General features: G+C 40.6%; 1 protein-coding gene across 1 annotated transcript in view; it reads left to right on the top strand.

Moving 5' to 3' along the window:
- The window catches only part of LOC134224966 (uncharacterized), a 650,394-nt gene extending 640,540 nt beyond the window's left edge, over nt 1-9,854 (top strand). The window contains exons 17-18 of the mRNA XM_062704663.1: nt 607-914; nt 1,272-9,854. Of these exons, the coding sequence (XP_062560647.1) occupies nt 607-914; nt 1,272-2,240 (1,277 nt within the window). The 3' untranslated portion in view covers nt 2,241-9,854. The remainder of the gene's footprint in view (nt 1-606; nt 915-1,271) is intronic.
- The last annotated feature ends 4,858 nt before the right edge of the window (nt 9,855-14,712 follow it).

Raw genomic sequence — 14,712 nt, 5'->3', positions numbered from 1 at the left:
CAGGTATGTACCACACATGTTTCGGACAGCAGAACAAAGGGAACCGAAGCGACAATCTTTATCTAGTAACTAAAATATCTTTTATTCAAACGTAAACAAAAATACGGTTAGAAATGTTTTGTTCCAAAAGCTTCTCCTCTTGACCACTAAGCATTTCCACTCGACCGAAGGGATGAGCAACCTTTCAGAAAGCACACACCTGCCCATAGCATCACCCAATTCACTCTCACTTAGATCCATCTCCCACGCTGTACATTTCAAAAATAAATTCGGAACGATTTGTTGATTGGCACACTTCATCAGTAATCCATTGCTGTGAGTTTGTAAGACAGGCACCAGGCGAATGCGATAGCTATGGAAAACGTGATTCTTGCTCCTCGTGTTCAACCCGTTGAATGAATGAATGAATGGAACAATAGAAACTATCTTTTGCAACGAACGCACTTTTCAGTTTTGGAAAATGGAAAGTAAACTTGTGAAGGGCAATCGACACAATCGGTCACGGAGCATCGGAGTTTCCCCGAATTAAATCCAATCTAACCAATGATTTTTTTCTTTCCATGTTCCTTTATTTTTTGTGCCCATTGTCTTTTGCTTCAACTTTAGGTTCACTCGAGGAGCAGGAATTTTTCGGCGAGGTGCTACTCGGCATCAAGCAAGTCATCCAGACGCATATGAAGGAGATCCAGGTCAAGTTTCAGGACAAATTCTTCAACCTGGAGCTGGAGGTCAAGAAGCGAGACGACATCATATCAAAGCTGCAGAACCGAATCCAGGAACTGGAACAGCAAGACCCGCAGCATGCGGAGGGTGAAAATGGTTCACTCATGGAAATGCGATCGATCCAGATAAAACCAAAGCAAGGATCTTCCGGCAGCGGCACATCGAGGTCTTCCGATGAGTTGCCATTTATGGTAAGTAAATGTGACAATAAATTGCATATTATTCGGCAACTCGGCCGTACGAAAACCATTTTTTGTTAAATATCTTGGCTGTGCATATGCACAGCACATGTTTCGAAATGGACAAATTGATATGAAATTTGCGAAAAAGAATCCAAGTGTCTTGGAGGATTCGAGTCCTAGTAGGAGGTTGAGGGTTCAAGTCCCTCCAAGACACTTGGATTCTTTTTCGCAAATTTCATATCAATTTGTCCATTTTGAAACATGTTCTGTGAATATGCACAGCCAAGATATTTAACAAGTAAATGTGTTTTGTTCGTAAAACTTTTACAAATAAGTCCCCAAACATTTTTATCCGCACCCATTCAGCGTGGGGATTCTCTCGACACAATTTTCGCCTCATCTCCTCACTCCGACTCCGACAGTCCCCGTAGCCTAAAAGTCAGTCGTAATCGGAAGCCCAGAATTTCTCCCCGCCACCGACTATTACGCAATCGACCCCCCAATCTGAACGAGAGTACCGATCAGGACAGCTTCGAACGGAGTGGGTCCCCTCCGTCAGCTGCTTTACCACCACCGCCCACTACACATTTCACAGCAGGAGCTGATTTAGCTACTGCTGGCACCATTCCACCACCCGTCCCACCGCGGCGTATGTCTTCCTCAACCGGTGCCAGCGGTCTCGACCCACGAATCCGCGGACCCTACCGAGACATTGTGATTTCGGAGCTCACCGGAAACATCGTTTCGGACAGCGTGATCGTTAACATTGAAACCAGTTCCAGCTCGGAGCAGTCGCAGTCGGAGAATGACAATAACTACGAAGTGGAGGAAGAAGAAGGAGAGGAGGAGGGTATGGGTGAGTGTGAAGGTGGTGAAGAGGAAGAAGCAGAGGAAGAGGAGGACGACGATGAGTTCACGAATGAGTCTGGTAGGTTGGTGGAGAATCGAGGCAGTCGAAGCAGTGAAGATGACTTTGAAGATGACTTCGATGACGATGACGAGGAAGAGGAAGAGATGAACCACAACGATTGGGAGGTTAGAATGCTGGCCGCGGAGCTGCAAAAGCGAGAGAGCATCAGTACGGACTTCCCCAGCGATTTGGACGAAAGTGACGGACTGCTAAGAAGGCGACGGAAGCGTAGCGAGACCGATACGGATGGTAGTGGGGCGGAATTTGAGGTGCTCCGAAGGCCAAGGGCTTCAAGTCTGGATCAGCACAACTTGCGGCGGGGAATGAGCGTAAGTGTGGGAAGCAGTAGCGGCGCTAGCGGCAGTAGAAGGCGAGGCTCGGTATTTAAGGCAATGAGTTTCGACCGGGACAAAGATCGTCTTTGAGAATTAAGGCTCAGATGTGATGTGTGCATGTTCACCAGTATCACCAACGTGATCATAATCGAGTGGAGCAATAGGTAGGGAAAGCAGAGGGAGGGTACTGGAAGGAGAAACCGGAAACCAAGTACGACCAACGTGAAAACGCACTATAATAAAGTAAACAAAGAGTAGTAGAAACCATCCCATAGAAAATGAAAGTAAACTTCAAGTTAATGAAACTAGTTGAAAACTATATACGATTAAATTCATGAGAGCCTATGCAAGCAAAAGTTTTAGGGACTAGCCACAAAAAAAACTTTAAAAATAGGAATTTATGAGATAGATTTTTTGTTACGACTAGTGAGTGAACAGATTTTACGGTTACAATAAAAAAAGATTCAAATTTTATCGCACGTTTTGCACACACAGATGATTGAGAATTTAGCATATATCCAGAAATAATTTGTTTAGATTGTTACAAATTTAGTGATTTTATATATTTAACAAAAGAAAAGCTTTATAGTTACTATGATTTGATAGCCCTATTGAGGATGTGTGGATATCAAATAAGTAAAGTTCCAGAAGTAAAGAAAGAATTTATATCTAGATTAACGAAATGCCAAACTAAATAATTCATACGAAAATGAATGCTAGTGAAGGATGGAAATAGTTTAAAAATGATGAAAGTTACTTCGACATTGAGTGCCACTTGTATTGACTGAAATTCAAAATTCACCATTAGCGATGTTGTCGCAATCACAAAAAGACACCCGAATAGAATTGCTCTCTTGGCTCTGAAATTTTATTTGCCTACTTTTGTTTTCCCATCATGAGCACCTTAATCGCGATAAACGAGAAAAATTTGAGTTAGCCAAACATCTGAACGTTTTGCGGGGTTTTGCAGTCTAACAAGTGCTTTCTAATCAGTTAAATCTACGTCGGTAGTCCCTGGGTGACTCTTGGTAAGAACAATATGCCTGCCTCCAGCAGAGACTGTACTTTCGTTAACATTCGTATTTCAACATAAATTTTGGACATACTGCTTCAAAAACGGATGCAAACCATAACAAATGGGGGGAAATCTTTTTTAAGATCTTTTAGGGATTCCAAACCTACCTTGAGTTCAGATCCTGATGATCTACATAAACAACAAAGCGTTTGACGTGGTCTCAATCCTAATATGAAGTTGGCAGTGTTACTTGAGACATAATTAAACTATTTTTTTTAAATCGCTGTGTTACCAGAACACCAACGGTGCTTCAAACAATTTTTGAGTTCAGATATCTTGGAGGTCTTCAAGACCAACAGAGTGATTGATCAGTTCCTTGTGTGTTTTTGTGGAAACCCCATGAGACATCATTACATCAGTATTTCAAAAAAATCAACATTCCCAGAATAGCTATGGTACTCCAAACCATTCTTGAGATCATATATTGAAGGTCTACAACATCAACAGTGATTCATAGGGTCCTGAGCTTGTGTGATAGTTGGAGCAACCCCATGGGACATCATTACACCAGTATATACAAATCACAACATTTCCACAGTTCCTGCGTTACTCCAAATCATTCTTGAGTTCAGATATTAGGATCTTCAAGACCAACAGAGTGATTCATAGGTTTCCAAGCTTGTGTGTTAGCTGGTGAAGCCCCATGAGACATCACTGCATCAGTATAGCTACGGTAACCAAAACCATTCTTGAGTTCAGATATTGGAAGTCTACAACAACGGTTCTCAACCTGGGGTACATGTACCCCTGGGGGTACCTTCGCTGGCCCCGGGGGGTACCTCGAACAAAAATGCGTAATGGCGGATGGCTCGGAAGGCTTCTGCTGGGTAAGCTCAGAAAGCTCCTGCTCGGAGGCCTCGTTTCAAGAATACTTCGAAATACATCTTTCCAGGGGCTTGGAAGCCTCTTTTTAAGAGTCTCGGAAGCCTAGTTTCAAAAAGTTCGGAAACCTCCTTTCAAGAGACTCGAAAACCTTTTTAAGCGTTCCTTCGATAAGCGTCCCTTAAAGGTGCTCAGAAGCCTTTTCTTAAGATACTCGGATGCCTCCTTTCAAAAGTCTCGGAAGCCTCCGGAGGTCGGAAGTCTCTTTTCAAGAGGCTCGAAAGCCTCTCTTCAAGAGGTTCGGAATTTTTCAAGAAGCTTGGAAGCCTTCTTTCAAGAGGTTCAGAAGCCTTTTTTAAAAGTTTCGGAAGCCTCTTTTCATAATGCGCGGAAGCCTTCTATCAAGAGGCGCGGAAGCCTCCTTTTAAGAAGCTCGGAAGCCTCTTTCAAGAGGCGCGGAACCATTTTTTCAAGAGGCGTGAAATCTTCCTTTCAAGAAGCGCGCAATCCTCCTTTTAAGGGGCTTGGAAGCCTCCTTACAAGAGGTTCAGAAGCCTTTTTTAAAAGTTTCGGAAGCCTCTTTTCATAATGCGCGGAAGCCTTCTTTCAAGAGGCGCGGAAGCCTCCTTTTAAGAGGCTCGGAAGCCTCCTTTCAAAAGGCTCGGAAGCCTCCTTTTAATAGGTTCGGAAGTCTCCTTTCAAGAAGCTCGGAAGCTTCTTTTCAAGAGGCCTGGAAGCCTCCTTTCAAGAGGCTCGGAAGCCTCCTTTCAAGAGGCTCGGAAGCCTCCTTTCAAGAGGCTCGGAAGCCTCCTTTCAAGACGCTCGGAAGCCTCAATGATCCATCGGAGACTCAAACTCCCTATCAAGAGGCCCGTAAGTCGTAATCCTAATTTCGAGAGGCTTGGAAGCTTCCTTCCTATAGGCTCGGAAGCCTTCATTTACAGTGAAAATAAAATATGGGTGACAAAATCGGATCAAAAACGTGATAAAATCGGGGGTAGACAAAATCGGGGAGTGACAAAATCGGGTCAATACTGTATTGGAGGTCTACAAGATCAACAAAGTAATCCGTAGGTTCCCAAGCTTGTATGTTAGCTTGAGAAGCTCCATGGGACATCATTACACCAGTATATACAAATCATAACATACCCAGAATATCTACGATACCATACATGAGCTATTCCATTAAAAATAGTTGAGACATCGAAGATTTTCATGTTGATCGTTTTGAATATTAGGATCTGTACTCAAGGACAGTTTGGAGATTCGTAGATGTCAAGCGAAGTATGTAGTGTGTCTGTAATGGTGTTACGAGGTACCGTGGAGCTATTCCAACTCATACAACTAGTGAGGACATTAAAGATCTTTATGTTGATCGATTTGAATATTAAGATCTGTACTCAAGGATAGTTTGGAGTGTCGTAGATGTTGAACGAACTCTCTAGTTTGTCTGTAATGGTGTAACGAAGTCCCGTGGAGCTATTCCACCTCATAAAACTAGTAGGGACATCGAAGATCTTCTTGTTGATCGATTTGAATATTGCGATCTGTACTCAAGGATAGTGTGGAGAGTCGTACATGTCGAGCGAAGTATGTAATTGTGTTACAAGGTACCGTGGAGCTATTCCAACTCATGAAAATAGTGGAGACATCAAAGATCTTCGTGTTGATCGTTTTGAATATTAAGATCTGTACTCAACACATAAAACTAGTGAGGACATCGAAGATCTTCATGTTAATCGATTTGAATATTAATATCTGTACTCAAAGATAGTTTGGAGTGTCGTAGATGTCGAACGAATTCTGTAGTTTATCTGTAATGATGTAATGAAGTTCCGTGGAGCTATTCCAACTAATGTACTTTCGAATGATCGACTGTTTATTGTTATTTTAACTTAAAACTGCTACGCAGTCTTTAAGGATTAAAACAAGATTTATATTTGTCCAAATATAAATCTTGTTTTAATCCTTAAAGACTGCGTAGCCGTTTTAAGCGCAGGATTTTATCATTGAGCATTTCACTTTCAATTATTTAACAAGAATATGGTTGATTCCTAAGAACATCAAAATTACAACTCAAGGATAGTTTGGGATGCTCTAGATCATCGCAGTGCCCGTAACCTGACCTGTGCAGTATTTTTCCTGGATGGAGCATTTAGTTTTGAACATTTCTGCTGAAGAAAGCAAGGCTCTATCTCTTAAAACTTATTTTTGACAGCTGATTTTCGTCTTGGGTCATATATGACCCATCCGTATTGAATCGGTTAAGAAAACTAGGTGGCCCAAAAGCGTAATTTTAGGCTGTGATATATGAACTGGTCATATTTGGCGTTTTAATAGATTTTTTTTAAATTTTAAAAACTTTCTTAAGGCCTCCAATACATCTGGCAGATTGTGGTGAAGTTGCTCTGAATGAATTGAAATTTTATGTACCTGAAGCATGAACCTATAGTAATCCAACAATTCCATATAAGTTCCCAGAGCCCATACGAATGCTTCACCATTCAAATAAGTCCAACTCAGATGTTCTAGGTTCTCCAAATTGTCCGGGAGTTGAGCTCAATTGGTCTACCAGGTCACCTTCGACTGGTATCAAAGCGATAGCAACCCAGCGTATCCATATAAGTCCTTAGAGGTCATGCAAATGCTTCAGCAGTCAAATAAGTTCAACGTTCTCAGATGTTCTAGGTTTTCCAAATTGTCCGAGATTTGAGTTCAATTGGTCTAACATGTCAACTACGCCTAACATCAAACCGGCACTAACCCAGCGTGCCCATATAAGTCCTTAGAGATCATGCGAATGCTTCATCATTCAAATAAGTACAACGCAGATGTGCTAGGTTCTCCAAATTGTTCGGGAGTTGAGTTCAATTGAACTAACATGTCAACTACGCCTGATATCGAACCGGCAACAACCCAGCGTGTCCATACCAGTCCTAAGAACCCGTGCAAATGCTTCACCATTCAAATAAGTCCAACGCAGATGTTTTAGGTTCCCAAAATTGTCCAGGAGTTGAGTTCAATTGGTCTACCAGGTCAACTACGACTGGTATCAAGCCGATAGCATCCCAGCGTGTCCATATAGGTCCTTAGAGGTCATGCAAATGCTTCACCAGTCAAATAAGTCCAACGCAGATGTTCTAAGTTCTCCAAATTGTCCGAGAGTTGAGTTCAACTGGTCTACCATGTCAACTACGCCTGATACCAAACCGGCACCCACCCAGCGTGTCCATATACAAGTCTTTAGAGGTCATGCGAATGCCGCACCATTCAAATTCGTGGGCGTCATGGCCGTGCGGTTAGCGATGTCAATCGTATAGACGCATGTGCTGCGGAGTGTGGGTTCGATTCTCGCCCCGATAAGGAGAAAACGTTTCGAAAAGCGAAAAGTTCTTCGCTGGTCCACTGGGTGTTGTGTAAAAGTTCTGTCCGTTGACTCGTGCTAGATGTTTAGTGTTCAGTCTGTGCGACCTCGGGTCGAAGACGGTGACTCTGTCCAACCTAGCGTGTCCCAGTCCTAAGAACCCATGCAAATGCTTCACCATTAAAATAAGTCCAACGCAGATGTTTTAGGTTCTCCAAATTGTCTGTGTCCAAAAAATCCTAAAATCCCACGCGAATGCTTCATCATTCAAATAAGCACAACGCAGATGTTCTAGGTTCTCCAAATTGTCCGGGAGTTTAGTTCAATTGGTCTATCAGGTCAACTACGCCTGATATCAAACCGACAGCGACGCAGCGTATTCAGATAAGTCCTAAGAGCCCATGCGAATACTACACCATTCAAGTAAATACAACGCAGATGTTCTAGGTTCTCCAAATTGTCCGGGAGTTCAGTTCAATTGGTCTACCATGTCAACTACACCTGATATCAAACCGGCACCAACCCAGCGTGTCCATAAAAATCCAAAAAGCTCACGCGAATGCTTCATCATTCAAATAAGTACAACGCAGATGTTCTAGGTTCTCCAAATTATCCGGGAGTTGAGTTCAATTTGTCTACCAGGTCAACTACGCCTGGTATCAAACCGATAGCAACCCAGCGTATCCATGTAAGTCTTTATATATATAAGTCTCCAAAAATGGTACTACATCATGTTAAGACTCCAGAGAATTTTTCGTGAAGAAACCAATGATTTTCTTGAAAGTTCTGTACAGTTTCTTGTTGAAATTTTGAAAATATTTCCGAAGAAAAAACTCGTGGGGAAGGTGCGAAGGATTTCCCGTTGAAATCCAAATAATTTCTCATTGAATTTTTGTACGGAAAAGGATCGTTCAGCAGAAAGCCATTAAGCCGAAGACCACAGGGCTGGTGGTTGTTCGATCGAATATGTTGCTTGAGTGTCTTAGCGGAACTAACACAATTATTAGATCACAATTTCTTCTTCTATATTTAATTCCACTATTAATATTTGAAATTTGGAACAAATATTTGTAGCAAAAGTGTATGAAAGAAGATGCTGTAATCTCATACTCCGTTCTTTAATTGGATTCGAGTGAATAAACTGATCAACGAAATCAAACGAGATCAAATTTTGACAATTTAAAATTCTTTTCACTGATTAATCTCGGCAGTCAAGTGATGTATACTGAATTACAATATTTATATTATTGAAAATGTGAATTTACTGAATTCTGACAATCATTTCATAATCTTAAATAATTAATCCTTGCAACCTGTTTCCATCTTCTATTAATAACTTATTCGTAAATCTATGAGAAATCTAATAAATCTTACAACACATAGCACAAAGTAATGGGCTAAGTAGAAAACAAATACAAACAGTTCGAAGACGCTGCATCTATCAAACCCAATTTTAAACCAATTACTCTTGTTAGTTTTATAACAACGTCAAATCTCTTAGAATAAACATTCAATAAGTGGAAAGAACTTTCACAGTATTAAAAGCGAAGAACAAAGTGCATCATTCAAGTGAGTGTGACATATTTCATAATAAGTAAAGCCATGACATAAATACATTAACATAAAAGATAAACTAAGAAAATCCTTGAATAATAATCTAGTCATTAAAAACAGAAAATAATCACTATACGGAACAGATAACGACCAAAATTTCTTATCCACGATTAGAAAAAAAATAACTGGAATTGCAACCGAACACAGAAAATAAACCCCAACCGTCGAAACCGATCGGAAATGTGATGTGGAACGAAGCATACGCGCTCATTGTTTTTTAAGTTCCTGGACAATTATCCGCTGTTTTCGTTTAGTTTGTCAACTGTTCATTTACTGTTTTTAAGTAGAAGTTGCATCCACATGAAAATGTTGATAATTGAAACAAGTTGTGTAGGAAGAACACAAACTCAACGATATCTTAACGAATTAGTTGCTTTGGTCCTGGACAATAGTGCACGATATGATGACTAGTCAAAGAATTGCTTAATGAAGTTTATTAGAATGCAACTGATGAACATTTATCAAAACATCAAAACCAACAACACTCAAATGAAGTATCCTCCAAACATGTTCAATTCCGTCAAATTGCGATGACAAACGTATAAAAAAGTGTTGATTTGCTGAGCAATCGTAAACGACTGTTTTATATAACGATAGTTTTTTTTTGTGTTGCTTACGGTGATTTTTTTTTTCTGTAAAATTCCTACAAGATCTTCGGAAAGTGAGAGGAACATAACAAACAAACGTAGTCGAAAAGCCGAAGAATAAAAGTGGTCGATGAAAAATGCTAGAGCGAAACTTAAGTAAGAAGTGAAAATCAATTAACTTTTTTACGATTAGGATTCTATTTAGGGCCAAAAGCGAATAAATTATATTCAATAAAATAGCAGTTGATTAAAGTACTGTTTCGTTACTGGGAAAGAAATCTCCTTATAGTTATTCTGCTTAACTGCTTAACTGATTATTCTGCTGGTACTAGGCTTCCCAGATAGTATCCTTCGGAAGAACATATTCTCCTTGTTCGTACAATCAATGTCCTACCGTCTTCCTTACTGCTAAAAATATCTTTCTTTTGACAAAATGAATTTGCATTGCAAAACTATATATTAGGTATATCACAGAAAATCATATCGTCCTAATTCGTTCATCTCACAGATTAACAGATTTCTTGGTTACATCGTGAGGCAACTGTTTCACGGCAGCAAAAAAACTAAAAATGTAAAATGTTGAATAAAAATATGGGGTATTCCGAAAAAATCCGTTTAAGGTGATTCAAATGAAATTCTGTGGAATTTCGCTGAGTTTGGCATAACCGAAATCTAGTTTTGTTATTTTACTTCGTTCATCAACATGTTCAAACAATTTATCTGCAAAAAATAGCTATTTACGAAAGGAAACGAAATTTGATGAAATTCCCAAATAAATTTGATCCGTTACCTCTGGGCTACCACCAATTGGTCACCTGAATGGTTGTTCCAAGTTGTCAGTTTTTAAATTCGCTTTAGACCTTTTTCAAATCGTTTTCTGTGGCATTTTAAAAGCAAAACCAATGCAGCGCCATTCAAGGAACCTTGGTTGCTACCCGACCGAATTCCATACAGCGTACATAATCGAAATGCGTCCACTTTATGAGATGTCAATACATTAAAGGGGGTTTTATGGAATAAATTTATAAATCGTTTATCTTATCCTGATCTTATACAGGACAGGGAGCTTTATGGCCATTGAAATGGAAAGTAGGCTCTGAAATAAAAATAATACAATAGGGCACTGCACGGACTCCTTTGTCTCTTTCTCGCTGCAAAGAAATTAGAAAAAATCAAGGCCAGTAAACGTCAAAATTTAAAAGGAACGAAAGGGAAGTGCAGTGCCCTATTAAAAACCCATTTTAATTCACCGAGTAGTGATACTGCCTTTCTCGCCTTTAGCCAAGACACCAACCTTATATGGCGCTTATATGGTTCGACGTACCATTTTCTTAATAACTTTTAAACGCAATGGTTGATCGTTATCAAATTCAATAGTGATCAATAAGGCTTTGTTACCTGTCGAATGCAACTTGTTGCGAGAAAATCGGTTAAGGATAACTATATGAAAAGTTGTCTAATGTTTTTCTTATCTTTTGTGCACACACATACACACACACATACACACACACATACGCACGGACAGACAGACATTTGCTCAGCTCGTCGAGCTGAGTCGATTGGTATATAACACTATGGGTCTCAAAGGCCTCTATAAAAAGTACGTTTTCGGAGTGAAATGATAGCCTTTCGGTACAACTTTGTTGTACGAGAAAGGCAAAAACAAATCACCATCGGGCAAACGTTAAATTTCAGGTGCTATTTGATCGCGTATTGCCCGTATTGCACATCAATGTACCGGAAGTGACTGTGTTTAATTTGCAAATCGCAATTAATAGGGATAAGCATATGCGGTATTTCGAAAAATTTCGTTTCAGGTGGTTCGAAACGAAATTCCGCGGAATTTCGCGGAATTTGAGCATGGCGAAATCTGATTTATTCATTTCGTTTCGTAAAATTACAAAAATTTCGCTACAAAAAACCAGCTTCTCACGAAATTTAACGGAATTCCGCGGAATTTCGAACCAAATTTAAACTTAAACCATACTTTATATTATCAAAAATTTTGGCTGCGCCGCTGAACTAAATCATAAAACTATCTTCAAAACTGTATGTTAGCAATTTCTGACCTTTCTTACGACATCATCATTCTCACTGAAACATGGTTGGACTCACGCACGCTCTCCAGCCAGATATTTGGCAACGATTATGAGGTTTTGCGATGTGACCGGTCTGCGGATAATAAACAAAAAGCTACAGGCGGCGGCGAACTAGTTGCTGTTAATAAAAAACTTCACTCCAACTCAATCGAGAATCAGGAATGGAACTGCTTGGAACAGTTGTGGGCTTCAATCGAATTCGGAGATCATACATTGTTCCTCTGCGCGCTGTATATTCCACCCGACAAAATTCGCGAACGTAGGATTATTGAAACTCATTGTCAATCTGTTTCCACTATTCTGGAAAAACGGAAGCCTGATGAAATGATTGTGATCGGCGATTTCAACCTCCCAGGAATTTCTTGGGTGAATTCTTCCAAAGGCTTTCTCTTTCCGGATGTGCGCCACTCTGCCATTCATCAGAACACCTCGTACCTTCTAGACAATTACAGCTGCCACGCTCTCGCAAATAAATCACGTAACTAACCAGAATGAACGTAGCTTAGACCTATGTTTTGTCAGCGTTCAAGATGTCGCGCCGTTCATATGCGAGGCTCCATCACCACTGGTAAAACTAAGTAACCACCATCCTCTTCTGCTGGTTTCTCTACACCGAAAGTTAGAAAACTATGTCGATACCTCCTCCGCTGTATTCTTCTATGACTTCAGAAAAGCTGATCATCGCAGTATTTCAAATCTCATATCTAGTTTAGACTGGGGTAATATTCTGGCCAATGACGACGTCGACCGAGCAGCTGAAACGTTCTCTCATGTACTGTCATATATCGTTGACAGACATGTTCCCAAAATAGTGAAGCATAACCCCCCTCCCCTTGGCAAACAAGTGATCGGCGACGACTGAAGTCGTATAAAAGAGCAGCGTTAAGGAAGTTCTCAAAGTACCGTACATTGTCACTGAAACGGCACTATGCACAAATCAATCACGAATACAAACGGACTGCCAAAAGTTGCTTCTCGCATTATCAGCGTAGACTGCAGAGGAAGCTGAAAACACATCCTAAAAAGTTCTGAAAGTACGTAAAAGAGCAACGTAATGAATCTGGCCTTCCTTCGCGAATGACGATTAACGGAATATTGGCGTCTATTTCTCAGGACATCAGTAGACTGTTTGCAGAAAAATTTGCCAGTGTTTTTAGCAATGAAAGATTATCAGAAGTCCAAATACGAAATGCTATGAGCTCCGTTCCTATCTCCGGCCAAGCTATGAGCATGGTTGATATCAATGTTGAAATAGTTCGCCAAGCTGCATTGAAACTGAAAGCATCCTACAACCCCGGACCAGATGGAATTCCTTCCGTATTTTTGAAAACGCACATCGATGGCATTATTACTCCGTTAGTCCATGTTTTCCAACTTTCGATTACGTCAGGAATTCAGGAAGATAGCGCACATGTTCCCTGCTCATAAGAAAGGTAACAAACGGGACGTTGCAAATTACCGTGGTATCACCTGCTGTTGCCAAGTTGTTCGAGCTAGTCACCATGGAACCTCTACTCGCCCATTGTAAATCATACATTAGTGACAACCAACATGGATTTATGCCCGGACGTTCCACGGCTACAAATCTTTTGTGCCTTACCTCCTACATCAATAGCAGCATGGTGGATCGCAGTCAAACGGACGTTATCTATACCGACCTAACAGCAGTCTTTGACAAATTGAATCACCGCATAGCTATTGCTAAACTGGATCGCCTCGGAATCAATGGTTCTCTCTTGCGATGGTTCCAGTCGTATTTAATCGGTCGCAGATCATCAGTCGAACCATTTTGCCGCTACCTCAGGCATTCCTCAGGGTAGTCAACGGGGGCCACTGATATTTCTGATCTATTTCAACGACGCCATTCTAAAGGGTGGTATGGACTTCTAAAGTACTGTGCAAATAGATAGGACAAGTAGCGGTCAAGGAATGATTTTGCTGCTGACGTTCCTTGAACAGTACGGAGCTGGCAAGGAACTAGGATAAGATGTGACAACTCAATTGAGGCTGCCTTGTTGTTTTTTAGTCGGTTGCTCTGACGAGGTGGTCGCCAGTGCAGCCAAATTAATTTGGTACAAAATCTTCCAAATATCATGTATTAAAACTTGATGTTTTTCTTTCCGTTCTATCAATTATTTATGCAAGAGAAGTGGAAGACTAACAGAGATAAGTATTCGCTAATGAAAATATGACTTTGAGATCGAAAATGACAAAAAGGTGAACGATAATGCTTAACATTAACAGTTTTAAACCTTTACAACCCTTGATAATCATTTATACGGCGTTCGCAGTTCAATATAAATTTATTTTTTACCAAAAAACTGGAACTCAAACATTTACGTAATTTGCTTAATATCAACTTTACAAACCTGCAACACGGCCAAACTAACAACATGCTGCCCTACGAAAAACGCGCCGACACCAATCGAAGTAATCGATTGTCATTTTCAACCAATCAGCAACCGGTACGATTGTGACAGCAAATCGGTACGATTTTTACTGACTACTTGGCACATCCTATCCTAGGCAAGGAAAAGGAATAATTAGGCAATAGCAGGCGTATTGCAATGAAGAAAACACACACTGACGTCTTCCCTTGCGAAATAATGCACTGGTGCATTATTCCGCAAGTAAAGTGACGTTTCGTAAAGTTTCTCTACATTGCTTGTTTTTTTTTGTGATTCATTTTAGGCGCACGTTTTTTTTTCGGCAGTGGTGTACGGAAGGCCATGATGGATGTTGGTGCTGCTATTAGCCCACCTTGGAATCGGTGGAATCAATGGAGCTTTTCTCGTTTCGCCGCTGAACTTTCCAATATATGTTCTAAGCTCCTCCATGAAGTTTTTGATGGCGTAGTTCGAGCAGCTGTTCGTCATCAGTGCTTTCGCTTCCGCAGTGTACCTGCATCGCTGTACATCGCTGCTCTTGTGTGTTGTCACAGCTCGTGTAAACGTTTGGTCCATTGATCTATTTCAACATACATCATGCAGCCCTACATTGC

Source organism: Armigeres subalbatus, chromosome 3 (assembly GCF_024139115.2).
Source record: "Armigeres subalbatus isolate Guangzhou_Male chromosome 3, GZ_Asu_2, whole genome shotgun sequence".
NCBI classification, from domain to species: domain Eukaryota; kingdom Metazoa; phylum Arthropoda; class Insecta; order Diptera; family Culicidae; genus Armigeres; species Armigeres subalbatus.
Note: the sequence above shows the minus strand (reverse complement) of the source record. Positions and strands in the feature narration are given on the sequence as shown.